The sequence below is a fragment of the Thamnophis elegans genome, chromosome 4, assembly GCF_009769535.1.
Source record: "Thamnophis elegans isolate rThaEle1 chromosome 4, rThaEle1.pri, whole genome shotgun sequence".
Classification (NCBI taxonomy): Eukaryota; Metazoa; Chordata; class Lepidosauria; order Squamata; family Colubridae; genus Thamnophis; species Thamnophis elegans.
The window spans coordinates 34,802,486-34,815,843 of record NC_045544.1 but is presented as its reverse complement, the minus strand read 5'-3'; the positions used below and the strand labels follow the sequence as shown (position 1 = coordinate 34,815,843).

Genomic DNA, 13,358 nt, shown 5'->3' with positions numbered 1-13,358 from the left:
TTCCAGGTACTGGAAATATATAGTCCACTATATAACTCACCTTTTTACATTCTTGACAATAAACTTAGAAGGTTTCAGAGATATGCTCCAGGAGAAAACTGGGTTTAATGGCATCAACAGTGACTGTTACAGACATCCTGATAAACTTTAAGATCACAGCACCAGACAAAAGCTATCGTTCTTTTGGGAAGTTATTCATCTCAGCCTTCTTCTAAAATAAGCATCCTATCATAATTCTGTAATCTTCAAGGTGATGCCAAGAATGATATGCTCCAAACAAAACAGAAGAAAGCCAATTTCTCTTCAGAACTTTCTTCTTACAATCAAGTACTGTGTTTTATAATTCAAAGGGAGGGGGGAACATCACCTTCAAAACAACTATGTTTATCCAAACCTTTAGTACAACAACGCAGTTAATTTGAGAAGAGCATTTTCTGCTTTCTTAGAAAGGCCGTTTGTGCAGGAATACACAAGAGACACAAATCTCAAATGTTAAAGTCTGTTTATTACCTGGGCTGAAAGCCACCAGAAAAGAAGTCACTTGATCTTAAAATACTTCACCCTTTTCTTTGAAGAAAAAGATATTCAAATCACGTGTGCATCTTTCTGGCTACAAGTGTCCAACCAAACCTATGGATCGAAGTAGCTAGTAGAGGAATTTCAGATCTAGTCACTATCTAGATGAACAGGGCTATAGTCTGGATCGTCCTCATCATCTTCCAACTCCAAGTCATCCATGTCCTGGAACAATGATTCATCTACTTCCACACTGTTTCCACCTGGGATAGGGGAGAAAAGGAAAATAAAGATGACATTTTATAAATAGAAGAAAAAAAATGAATTCCAAACCGAGTGCTTGTAATGACCGTTTAGCAGTCTTAGCTAAAAAACTGACCCAGCATGCAAAGGGCCCATAATTTCCAAATTATAGAAACCAGAGAGTGGACAGCCTGTACCTACACAATCAAGCAAATGGGACTGATCTTTCATGTGACATGTAATACATTTAGAAGGCATATTGTACAGGGCCCATACAGTATGGCTCTGAGGTTAAGAAGATGTATTGATACTTGTCATTTCATCATTTTGAATTAGTAACATAAAAATTAAAAGTCATTACTTTTTTTTTTTTTTTTTTTTTTAAAGGAGCATAATTTTCTGCAAGCAAAAAATAGTTAAAGCAGTAGAGGTAAAGAAAAAAATCCCACTGTCTTCTCGAATGGCTTTTCCAACTACTTATGCTACGGATCCTCTGAGAAGTCTCCTACAGTTAAAAAGCATTTTGGGAAAAGGAGTGGATATACTGCCAGTGTATTATTTGAGTCTGAGTTAACCACACAGGATCAATGATGTACTTCTCTGTACAAGGAAGAAAAAGATAAGAGTGGGGCAAGAGTGACATCTTCTGTCTTCTATAATACATGCTGAGTTAATTTTTGTCCCTTATATTATCAAGCTTGAAATTTATGTTGGAGGAAAAACACCTACAGCTAGGCATGTAGGCGATAATGGTATAATGCCAAAGATGTTTCTGTGTGTATGTCTTCTAGTCAACTGCTTGGACTAGTCCCTGCAGTTTTCTTGGCCAGATTAGTTATTTTCCTTCATGGTTGAAGCAAAACATTTTTAAGCAAAACTGCATGTGATATCAGCAAATGGAATCCTATAAAGGACCAGGAATATTTCAGGGGTTAAAACTGGCATTTTTCAGACATATCCTCAGTTTAAGCCAATCCAAAGTTATTTGATTTCAGCTGGTACTTAGCATTTTATATCCACATAAGCAGACATGCTTGCTCAGTTAGCTTTTTCCTTTCTGCTAGAAGCTATTATCACATTAAGAGGGCAGATACAGATGTAAGAATATATTTGGGTTAAAGGGATATCTCCCAGATTTTACATTACCCTGAACCAGAAGCTTATTTCCAAAAGCATGTAAGTAGCTTATTCCTCTTTATTAGTACTAGAGGCAAAATTTCGCCAATTGATATCAAAATACCAGTACATTTAATGATAAATGCCAGTATATTTAGTAGTAAATAGCTTTTACCATTAAAATCATATTCTATAGCAATTAAAGTAGAAATAATGGAAAGTTACCATCTTCTAAGAACTGAATATCGGATGTATCAAGGTTATGATCTGTCTCAAACAGCTGCTTTCCTATTAAGAAAAAAAAGAAGTAAGTTGATTTGGATAGTGGCATAACGAACACACAAACACACTCTTTTGATTACAACTGGAGATAAACCTACGATGGAGCAGAAGAAAGAAAATGCAGCTCAAATATCAGGAACTACAGTACTTTTGACTTTGAAGTCTGAAGAGTGATGACTAGATAATTTCCACTCTCAGATAATATGGGGTGCCATGATTAAATTGAATTGTCTTAAAACAAACGTTAACACATTACACCTAAGACCTCACCCTTAGTTACAATATGGGGCTGGTCTAGAGTTGTACTTGCAACCATTGTTTGCATAGGCCTTCTCCACTCCCTTATCCCTAATGTGTTTTGCTGCATACTATATGAGAGAAAATTCGCTTTTCTTTCTGTGTTTAATACAATCATAAACTAAGACAAAAATCCTAGCTTGATTAGTATATTTATATTAGTATATTAATATAAAGGAATCTTAGCTTCAATTATAACTTGAAAGATATAATTTGGAAATTACAGTGCACCTATAGAAGACTCCTACTGAGTTTGATAACCTTTCTCTCTTATAGAACTAGGATATGTGATATTAGCAACATGTACAATTCAAGCATGCAGTCTCGTATATAGTGGTACTTTGGTACTCAACTATTTTGAAACTCACAGAATTTGGTACTCAACACATTTTGACATGAAAATTTTGTCCCGGTACTCATTTGTTTGATACTCAATGCACAAGCTAGAACGTATCGATGTCGGCTGCCTTGTAACTCACTACATTGATCCTTACAGGAAAAAACTATTTGGGACTCATTGTTTTTCATAACTCATTGTGCTCTCAGAACTAATTAATAATGAGTACCGAGGTTCCATTGTATTTCTTTGCATCCCCAGTAAAAATATCTATTCAAACATTTATCAATGTCAACTGTTTAACTTCTGTATTTTTGTGGATAATTTGGACTGCTTTCTTGAACGCTGATATTTTTCACCACTCTGGGTTTGCATGACTAACCAATTTGATACGGCTTGTGTGGATTTCATATGTCAAAAACTATTTACCAATAGTTGAAGGGGAAAAAAGGAGTTTGGAAATGAAGAAACCTAAAAAAAGTAGATAATACACTTAGATAAAGATATAAATAAGATGGAAACTGTTAGTATGTGCATGATGAGAATAATGATGTATAATGTTATGATATTATTACTAGAAGATATTAAGAAGAAAAATGGAGAGGTCCATAATGTTTAAATGCTCAATATATTATAATACTAAACTTAGGAAAATAATGTTAATATGAATGTGAGTGATGTGGCAAAGGAGGAACGATATTACACAGAGATGTTTGTACCAGACAACACACTGCAAAAGGAAAGATGGAATGTTTATTTTGTAACTAAAAAATAATAAAACTTTAAAAAAAGAAAAAATCCTCCAGCCATCCAAAACCAGGCACCTGGCTTATATAAGATAGACTATTATACCCCACCTGTTAATTTATTTTTGCCGCATTGTTCTTCTTCTTTCATCTTTTTTCTTTTAATTTCTAAAAGCTCCAAATCAAATGTTGCCTTCCAGCGTAAAAAGCTTTCAATAGTGACGGGGGTGCCATGAAACATTGCTAGACAAACGGAGAAGAATAAGATAAAGTTCCAAAACACGTAACAAAGGACAATACCAGCCTAATAATGCCACCAGCTTTCCAGCTCTGATATTCCAAATCTATCTCATAAACAGCTAGGCAACAGAGGTAACTATATTCCCAGCCAGAACTGTTCTGCAACAGTTATGTGGACAGCACCAACAAGAATTACTTTGAGATTCTTTAATGGGAAGTGGCATACAAAGATTAAAAGCCATGATTGCCTTTGCTGTCATCATCATCATCGTCATCACCATCACGGCTGTAGAATTCAAAATAAAATAAATAAATAGCACAACAAAGGAGCAAACAAACATAATAAAGGACAAAGCCAAATGTAGCTGTAGTCCTCTTGATAAAAATAGGACATTTCAGGTAGTCCTCGACTTACAACTTAGTCATAGTTCGAAGTTAAATGGACTCCCCAAAAAGGTATTTAAAACTCAGATTCAAAGTTCCAAAACACACACACACACACACACGCACACTATAGTCATGTGATCACATTTTGGGCGTTCAGCACTGGTCTGCATTTATGGTTGCTTGCAGTGGTCATATAACAGCAATTTACAATGGGGGTTGGTTTTTTTTTTGCCAAGAATTGGTGCTTACTTTCAATTTCTGGCAAAAAAAATGCTCATTGCAAACAATAGGTTTACTTAAGGAGTGTGGTGTTCATTTAACAACTGGCGATTTGCTTAACAACCCTGGTTATTTGCAATGGCTGCAAAAAATTTGTAAAACCAGCTCAGTCACATGATGGTCCACTTAGCAATCGGCATGACTTACAACCATAATTCCAGACTCAATAACAGTCCTAAATTGAGAATTACCTGTATGTAATTACATTATCCTATGAAAATATATTCATAGTTATTAGATACACATACAGAGATATTGGTGGTTCCATAGTTTACCTAATTATCCAAGATTTCACATACAGACTGTGGGTATATTAGGCCTTATTTGTCACACTATATTAATAAACCAATTTAAGAGGTGATAAAGCTAAAAAGACAGTCATTCAGCAACCATAAACCAACAGAGTACCAAATTCTCCCTGTCCTCTGCTAAAGGCGAACTAATTGATTATGGCTATTTCCCTTTAATTTACATATATTTGTGTGCATATGCACCTTTGAATGTGTTTTGACTCCTGGGTATTGTTTAGACAAGTTCTTGCAGGTTTTTTTGGTAAGGTTTTATGGGAGTGGTTTTCCATTGGTTTCCTCTTTGGGTTGAGAGTAAGTGACCGGGTTAAGTGACCCAGATGGCTTTATGCCTAAGGCAGGACTAGAACGTATGGTCTCCAGGATTGTAGCATACTGCTACACTTCAGCAAATACTAAATTTATACAGCTGGCAAATATCCTAAAACTGGACCAAACTAATTATAGGATTCTTGGAGAGGCTAAAACACCATTCCAACATTTCTCTAACCAACATAATGTTACCCAGCTTCAGTTCAGGTGATTTAGTTTATTTACTTCAAGAACATTTGTAGTCATATTGAATCCCTTCATGTTTCCCCACCTGCTTTCTGCAAAAAATACAAGATCACTAAGAGTGTGGGTGTGTGTGGGTGTGGGTGGGTGGGTGGGTGTTATATGTGTGTGCATGTGTGTATTCATATACATTCTATTAAACAGAATATTGGTCAATAAAAGAAAAGTCTTAAGGTTCTGGATTCTTAACATGGAACAACAAAACGCAATCCACAAGTTTATATTGTATAATCTTGCATAATTTTGGATGCAAAGGCTATCATCCATGCATCCATTCATCATCCATTCATCCATCCATCCACCAATATCACCCTTGTATTTCTCCAGTGATCCCTGTATTATAGATTGGAAGCACTGTAAAAAATCTCTGGTTACAGACTCAAATACTGCAAATTGCTACTTTTTCTTCTTATAACAATGTGTTGACGAATTTTATCACCTTTTCTGCCTCCTCTGCCTCTTTTTCTTTCTGTTTCTTTTCTGCTTCTCTTCTTGGTTTTATTAGATCTACTATTTCATTCAGCCTTTCTTGCACAGCTGACACCAATGTGAAGATCATTACCATGCCTAGATTCTCTTCTGACTGAAATACAAAGAGAAAATAGCTTTACTTGCAAAGAATTTGAGTGAAAATCATATTTCTATGACACAAAAAATGTAGGAAGTGTGGTAAGAATGGCTTTAAAACACAATTCAAAGTAGGTAGAACATATAACATAACAAACTCTATCACCAATAAAACTTTTCAGTTTTCATTCATATGCTTTTCATAGTAGCAAATGATTTTGCAATAGGAATTTTTAAAATGTGTTGGGTTGCCGTTGAATTTCTTTTTCATCCCTATAATGCTTTTCAGAGTTTATGAACATCAAAAGTTGATATAGTTATTATGAAATGACATAAGCAAGTGCTTATATCTTTTACAGTTGTATCTCTCCCACGTAATATCTAGTGGGTCCCAGTTTTATAAAATAATTATGAAGTACTTACATGCAATTACATTAACTGCAATATCTATTAACCTTAAACTTGAAAAATCTAATCATGACAGTTTTGTCATAACCTTGTTTATCTTGTGGTTTCAAACCATGTGTATTTTTACTCACTGAATAAAAGTTGAACTGCCTCTAAAGAACTACTGGCACCAACCCCAAAAAATTTACACTGAATATTTCTTACCTGTTCCTGCAGTAGTTTTAATAAGTCTGCAATATCATTATTTTCAAGATTCTCATGTGCAAGCAATTCATATAATGGGACTTCATCTGGATACTTTTCTGAATAGGTGAATTTGAGGGTCGTCTGAACAGCTGTAGTGCAACAGAAAAAAGGCAGTTCAAATGTCCAACTGAAATTATTAATATTGACCATTTAGTTGGGAATATTATCATTGCTTGTGGAAAGATCAGAAGACAAACAATGCATCTCACTCAAAACGCTCTTGCCTTCCTGCTGGCAGACAGCAGATGAAAAGAAGTAGCAGTTTCTACCTTCTTTTTTAAATCACCTTTCAAGGTTTTAAAAATTGCTTTTAATGAACTTTTAATATTCATAGAGAATGGGATAAAAAGAAGAGGAAGAGAGTCTCAATCTACTCCTAGGAATGCCTCCTCTTTTCCCAACTCTGATTTCCTAGTGCAATCTATTGGGAGAGTTTCAAATTGGATCCCTCCATTTTCTTTCGATGCTAGAACATTGGTCTCCAATATATGTGTAAGCTTTAATTTATAAACAACTCCCTTGCATTCAAACAAGTGATTTGTTTTCTACTTATAAGTATGCTTTGAAGTTTATAATCTGGACTTCAGAAATATTATGAAATTATCTTCACTATAGTCAGGTAACATTTCTCAGGTCGGGTACTATGAATCTCAAGTTCCTTGATCAATTGACTCAAGTATGAAGGCAACATGGAACTTGGTCAACCATCATCTTCACTTATTGGAAAGCTCCATTGAAACCCCTCCAGGGCAGCAACTTGCTCAAAGCAATCCAGTGGCTTATTTCCAAATAAGGATTTAAACTTGGATTTTCTGCGGACACACTCCAATATTAGCATCACAGATTTCCAAGCCAGTCACTGTTCCATACTGAAATAATCTGCTCCTTGCTTTCAATTATTTGTACAAAATTGTTTTCTCTGAGAGATTTTCCACCCACCCACCCCACATAAATGCTGAGAAGTATTCAACTTACTTTCATCATTTTCTCCCGCTTCAGATGTCACGGTGATAGTGAAACTTGTAGGGTTTTCTGATAACACTGTGAGGAAAAAGAACCGATAAGAAAATATTTTTCATATGGTTTTTTAAAAGAATACCACTGCAACTTTGGTGTGTAAATTTCTTTAATCCTAACGGTTTAAAAAAACCTCCTGAAATTCTGTTCTTTATTTTAAAAAAATGATATGCAAATCTGACTGTTTTACATGTTTTTTTAAAAGATAATATATGCCTTCAATCAGCATAGCCTGAAGTCAAATCTATACAGTCTGTATCCTCTGAGGAATAAAGTGCTAGACCAAATGCTTTACAAGCAAAAACTACTGAACAGACTCGCTGAATGAACTAAAAGTTTGAGAAATCCACATTGGATTATGAAGATCCTGACACCCTCTGGATGGAAGGGCATATGCATAGTGTGATGCCACTGGATCGGTAAGCCATAAACATGGACACTAGATTCATTCTCCACTGAGGCTAAATGCTGAATCCAGATTTTGCTGGATTTGTTGGTATCATGATCGCACCATGATACCACCACAGCACTGTTATTGGAACACAGAGCATAAAATTGATGAATTCATTTTATCTAGGGCGCTAGAAGTTATGATTGTAGGGCTGTTCTTTAGTCATGTTTGAAAACTCCCAGAGGAAGGTGAGATCTCAAAAGATCAGAGAGCAAATATGTTCCAATATTAAGTGGACGAGAATGATACAAAAGGTATGGACCTGTCAGCTTCATATCTATACTGTAAAAAGATGACTAAACACTGTATTTATAAATATTGGGTAGGTATTCTACAATCAGCAAGAACAACCATGGGTTTATGCAAAAAGTTCACACCAAACTTATTTCCTTCTTTGTCAGAGTTACTAACCTAGTAGAGAAGAGAAATCCAATAAAGTTAGTCCTCAGCTTAATCAATGACAATTGGGACCACCCCTAAGGAAGGTGATGGCTAAGTGAGAGGCGCCTGATTTTACAACCTTTTTTTGCCACAATTGTTAAATAAATCATTGCAGTTGTTAAGCAAAACATTTATATCTATGTAAGGTGCCTTGAGTCGCTAGGTGCAAGCAGGCGCCAATATACATTTTCTAAATAAATAAATAAACATACTGAGCAAATGCAGCTTCCCTATTGACTTTGCTTGTTGGAAGCTCCCTGAGAAAATTCCAAGTGGCAATTACATGACTCCAGAATGTTGCAACCATTATAAATATATGCCAGGTGCCAAGAAATCAATTTTTGATCATGCCACCATGAAGATGCTGTGATGGTTGTACATGCAAGGACAGGTTGTAAGTCACTTTTTTTCCCAGTGCTGCTGTAACTTTGAATCATTGATGAATGAATGGTTGTAAGCCGAGGACTAGCAGTAGTCATAATGTACCTGGAGCTAAGCGAAACCTCTGCCAAGATCTCTGCAATACTCTCTGAATAAAATGAGAAAATATGAGCTAGATAATACTGTTAAATGGAATCAGAATTGGTTGAATGGCAGCATGCAGCATTAACGGTTCCATTTTAGCTTAGAAGGATGTGTCAAATGGAGGTCCATAGGGTTCTGTCCTGCACCCATCATTTTTATCAATGAATTGAATGAAGGAGTTGAAGGGACACTTTATCAAATCTGCAGATGACAACTGAACTGGGAGGGGCAGCTTATATTTTAGAAGAGACAAATATTTTTAAAGTTCTAGCCAGGTAATGGGCTGAAATGAACAGGATAGAAATGAACTAGGTATAAAGTGTACAATTCTATGTCTTGATAGGGGAAAAAATATAATACAAGTCTAGGATTGAAGACAACTGATTTGGCACATGTGAAAATGTGGAGATTCTTGTCAATGAAAAGTTCAACACAAGTCATCAGGGTGATGCGGTGGCTAAAACGGCAAAAATCATTTAGAGTGTTGCGTCCAGTCCTGGATACCACCATTCAAAATGAACAGTGACAAATTGGAGTAACATCACAGGAGGGCCATTAAAATGGTGAAGGGTCCTTATGAGTGAAAGGATATGTGGATGTTTAGCCAGATAACTGAGTGAAGGAGGTGTGATAGCAATCTTACATAAACTACTGGTTTTCCTTTTCCAAGGTGGTGCATAGAGTTCCCACAACACCATCCTGTGATATTAGACTGAGCTGAGAAAAAGAAAAGAAACTGGTCCAAAATCATCCCGTGAGTTTCTGTGGCTGAGTATATCTGAATCAAAGTCTGGCCTGTGTCTTAACCACTTACATGGCTACCATGATTTGGATAGAAAACACTATCAGATAATTTACCTTTTAAGGATTTTAAAGCGCTTTGACTTATGGTTTTACTGTAAACTTTATTCCAAACTCATTTTTAACATTCCAAGATTAGAATAGAATAGAACAGAGTTGGAAGGGCCCTTCGAGGTCTTCTAGTCTAACCCTGCTTAGGCAGGAAACTACACCATTTCAGACAAATGGCTATCCAAAATCTTCTTAAAGACTTCCAGTTGGGGCATTCACAACTCCTGGAGGCAAGCTGTTCCACTGATTAATTGTTCTAACTGTCAGGAAATTTCTGAGGCACAACAAAACCGCAGTCTACTAAAGCGCGCCCGATTAAAGCGTGTCACTGATGTCATCAGCAGCGCGACAACAGCGACCGCAGAGAAAAAAGGGCACTTTAAAAAGCGCTTTGAAAGCAAGCCGATTCAAGTTAAGGTAAGGGTTAGGTTTAGGGTTAGGTTAAGGGTTAGGGTTAGGTTTAGCGTTACGTTAAGGGTTAGGTTTAGGATTAGGTTTAGGGTTAGGTTAAGGGTTAGGGTTAGGGTTAGGTTTCGGGGGGGGTTAGGTTTAGGTTTAGGAATTAATTTTAGCTTTAGCGCTCACAGCGTGCTTTTTTCGTCGCGCTGTGATGACATCAGGTACGCGGTTTCGTCAAGCGCGCTTTAGTCGAACGCGGTTTTGTGGTGCAACCGAAATTTCTCCTTAGTTCTAAGTTGCTTCTCTCCTTCATTAGTTTACAACCATTGCTTCTTGTCCTACCCTCAGGTACTTTGGAGAATAGCTTGACTCCCTCTTCTTTGTGGCAGCCCCTGGGATATTGGGGATATTGTCACCTTAGTCCTTCTTTCATTAATCTAGAAAATTATATCAAGAATGTTTTAATAAACAGCTTTTACACTCAAAGAGTGCAGCAAATCAAATCTGCATGAATGAATAAATGACGGCATCGGGACCTAAGCAGGGATGTCTTTTTAAGGGAGGTTACTTCCGAGGGCAGGAGTTGTACCGCCTACTGTTCAAGCAACGCTAGTTCAAACCAAGCCATCGGAGAAGCTTAAGCCTATTCTTGCACCGCCCCCACCCACCCCCAAATAAATTGCGCAAGAAAGAAATAAGATTAGCCCAAAACGTCCCCTTGCAGTACCAAAGGAGAACCAGAGACCTCCTCGCATATCCTTCGGAAAGCTGGCAATCCAAAGCGAGCTTCAAAGAGCTGGATTCTTTATCCGATTTTTCTGGATTCACACGATCCAGTGAAACACGCTCGGGCATTCTCACAACACACTAGGTTTGCAGCGGGGCCAGTGCTTGCTTGGATTGAATTCTGGATGGACCAGTCCAGAAAGAAAAGGGGGAAAAAACTCTTCTTAACAGGAAGAACCGGGGCAAAAGAATCCTCGCCGCATGCTGGAAACTTGCAAGCGCTGCCACCGTCACCCCGCGAACCCACGCGCCGCCCAGCGTCGACTCCCACTTGCTGCCCTACCTGTGAGGAGTCCGATAGATGGCCTCCAAGGCCTCCAACTCATTGCGCTGTTCCTCCCCGTAGTCGGTCATGATCCCCCGCCGCCGGCCATGGAACGCGCCGACCCGCAAATTGCCTCCTCCGGCAGGGGAGCCCTACAGAGGAGACGCCGCAGCAACCGCGCAGCCGGAGGGGCGGGGGCTGGAAAAAAAGAGAGAGAAATAGCCAGGCCACTCTACGCACGCGCAATGCAGCCGCCCGCCCTACCCCCCCCCCGCAACTCCTCGGCCTGGAAGGCGATCCGTTGCTCTTCTGTCGATTGGTTCGGTCTGCCTTCCCGGGCACCATCGCTCATTCTCCCTGAGAGAGAGCTAGAGAGGGAGAGCTTGGGAGCTTTTGAACTAAGCCGAAGGCTTCCGATGGCTGCCCGATCACACTTCCCAGTGTTGTTTCGGAATCGTTATTCTCTATATATTCATGGTTTTGATCATCTTGATATCGTAGCGAGAGAAAGTTCTTGCAGCCCTAAGGCGAAGGAGCAATTTGAATGCTGCTCCCTGCTAAAGCTAAAGGAAGAAACACTCTGCCACAAAAACTAATAGTGCTTAAGTTTCGCGTGCGCATTGTGCCGGTGCCTCTCTTTATGCAATTCAGTTCGGACCTCTTCTAACTTTCTGCCGCCCTCAGCTCCCCCTTTAGCCCCCAGAAGACGATCTCCAGCTTGTATGCAACAAGAACTCCTAAGCAAATCCTGCTTCCAGCCTCTTCGCTTTGGGGATAAGGACTGAGTAGCCAAATTCACACGAAACGGTCTCAGCGATCTATTCATTCCCAAGGTATTTTTTTCAGGAGGCAACTGGACTTTCCTGTTTTTTTTTTTCTTTTGAAAACGTTTCGCTTCTCATCCAAGAAGCTTCGGCTCAAACAGGATAGTTGGGAATGGTGGTGGCCAGAGCTGCTTGGATGAGAAGTGAAACGTTTTCAAAAGGAAAAAAACAAGAAAGTCCATTTGCCTCCCGAAAAAGCACCTTTGGGATAACCATGACCGGGATGACTGGGAATCTCTATAGACCATCCATTCATTCACTATTTGGCATTTGTCTTTCTGCAAATCTGCATTTACAGTTCAGCAACTACTAATTGCAACTTTCTCATCCTGACAGATACTGTCTTTTTTGCAAATATTTTTAATTGTTTTATATCATACATTTCCTTTCTATGTTGAACAGTGTGCTCTCTAGGTGTCTAAGGTGTTAACATACAAGCATACATACTATACAAACATCATAGTCATTATGATCATATATACCCTGTTTCCCTGAAGATAAGACAGAGTCTTATTTTCTTTTGACCTCTGAAATAAGCACTTGGCCTTATTTTCGGGGAGGTCTTATTATTTTTGAGGTGCAGTGTTGGCACCTTATGGCTGCTGCTGTGTTGCAATATTTTGGGGGGAGGACTTATTTTAGCACATGCACTCAAAAGCCTAATTGGGCTTATTATCTGGGGAGGTCTTGTTTTTGTGGAAATGGTCTATATAAACAAATATGCGATAACATAAATCATATTATCAGATACTGTCTTTGTTGTGCCAGCTTTGTTGAGATGCATGAATATACAATGTCAGTAGGCGAGCAATGAGATCTTGCCCCATGTCTAAAAATGGATTCCTTGGTGTATGCCAGAAAAGCAGACTTTTTGCTGCATGGTTTTGAGCAACATAGAGAGAGCCAAAACCTGTTGGAGATTTTAAGGGATGAAATGGATGTTAATTTAACTTACTCCAAACTCAAAAGAAAAAAGGAAGAAACACTCTGCCACAAAACTAATAGTGCCAAGTCATGTGTAACTTCTGAGCCAGCTCTTGTGCAAACCTTAAGCTACTTCTTTAAAGTGTTATGTTTCTGAAATATCTTTAACTCTGTAGTACAGGTAGTCCTCAAATTATGACCATAATTGAGCCCAACATTTAGGTGGCTCAATGAGAAATTTGTTAAGTGAGTTTTGCCCCATTTTGCAACTTTTCTTGCAATTTGTTAAGTGAATCTGACTTTCCCATTGCCTTTGCTCGTCAGAAGGTCACAAAAGCTGATCTCAT

At 38.2% G+C, this 13,358-nt stretch overlaps 1 protein-coding gene across 1 annotated transcript; it reads right to left on the bottom strand.

The window, feature by feature from the left end:
• Window positions 1-485: 485 nt before the first annotated feature.
• On the bottom strand, window positions 486-11,484 carry RWDD1 (RWD domain containing 1). Its single transcript, XM_032215306.1, has 9 exons — window positions 11,280-11,484; window positions 7,503-7,574; window positions 6,486-6,616; window positions 5,746-5,889; window positions 4,635-4,654; window positions 4,026-4,063; window positions 3,649-3,780; window positions 2,101-2,163; window positions 486-779 (listed from the first exon to the last, which is right to left on the bottom strand). Exons 1-9 carry the CDS (start codon window positions 11,350-11,352, stop codon window positions 667-669), a joined length of 786 nt encoding a protein of 261 aa, XP_032071197.1. The 5' UTR covers window positions 11,353-11,484; the 3' UTR covers window positions 486-666.
• Between the last annotated feature and the right edge of the window lie 1,874 nt (window positions 11,485-13,358).

Excerpts from the sequence above, each read along its gene's own strand:
- RWDD1 (XM_032215306.1), bottom strand. The coding sequence starts at position 11,352 with ATGACCGACTACGGGGAGGAACAGCGCAATGAGTTGGAGGCCTTGGAG. Across the intron at positions 5,890-6,485 it reads TAAAACTACTGCAGGAACAG|TCAGAAGAGAATCTAGGCAT; the intron begins GTAAGAAATATT and ends TTTGTATTTCAG. Across the intron at positions 4,064-4,634 it reads GATAATGTAATTACATACAG|CCGTGATGGTGATGACGATG; the intron begins GTAATTCTCAAT and ends TGAATTCTACAG.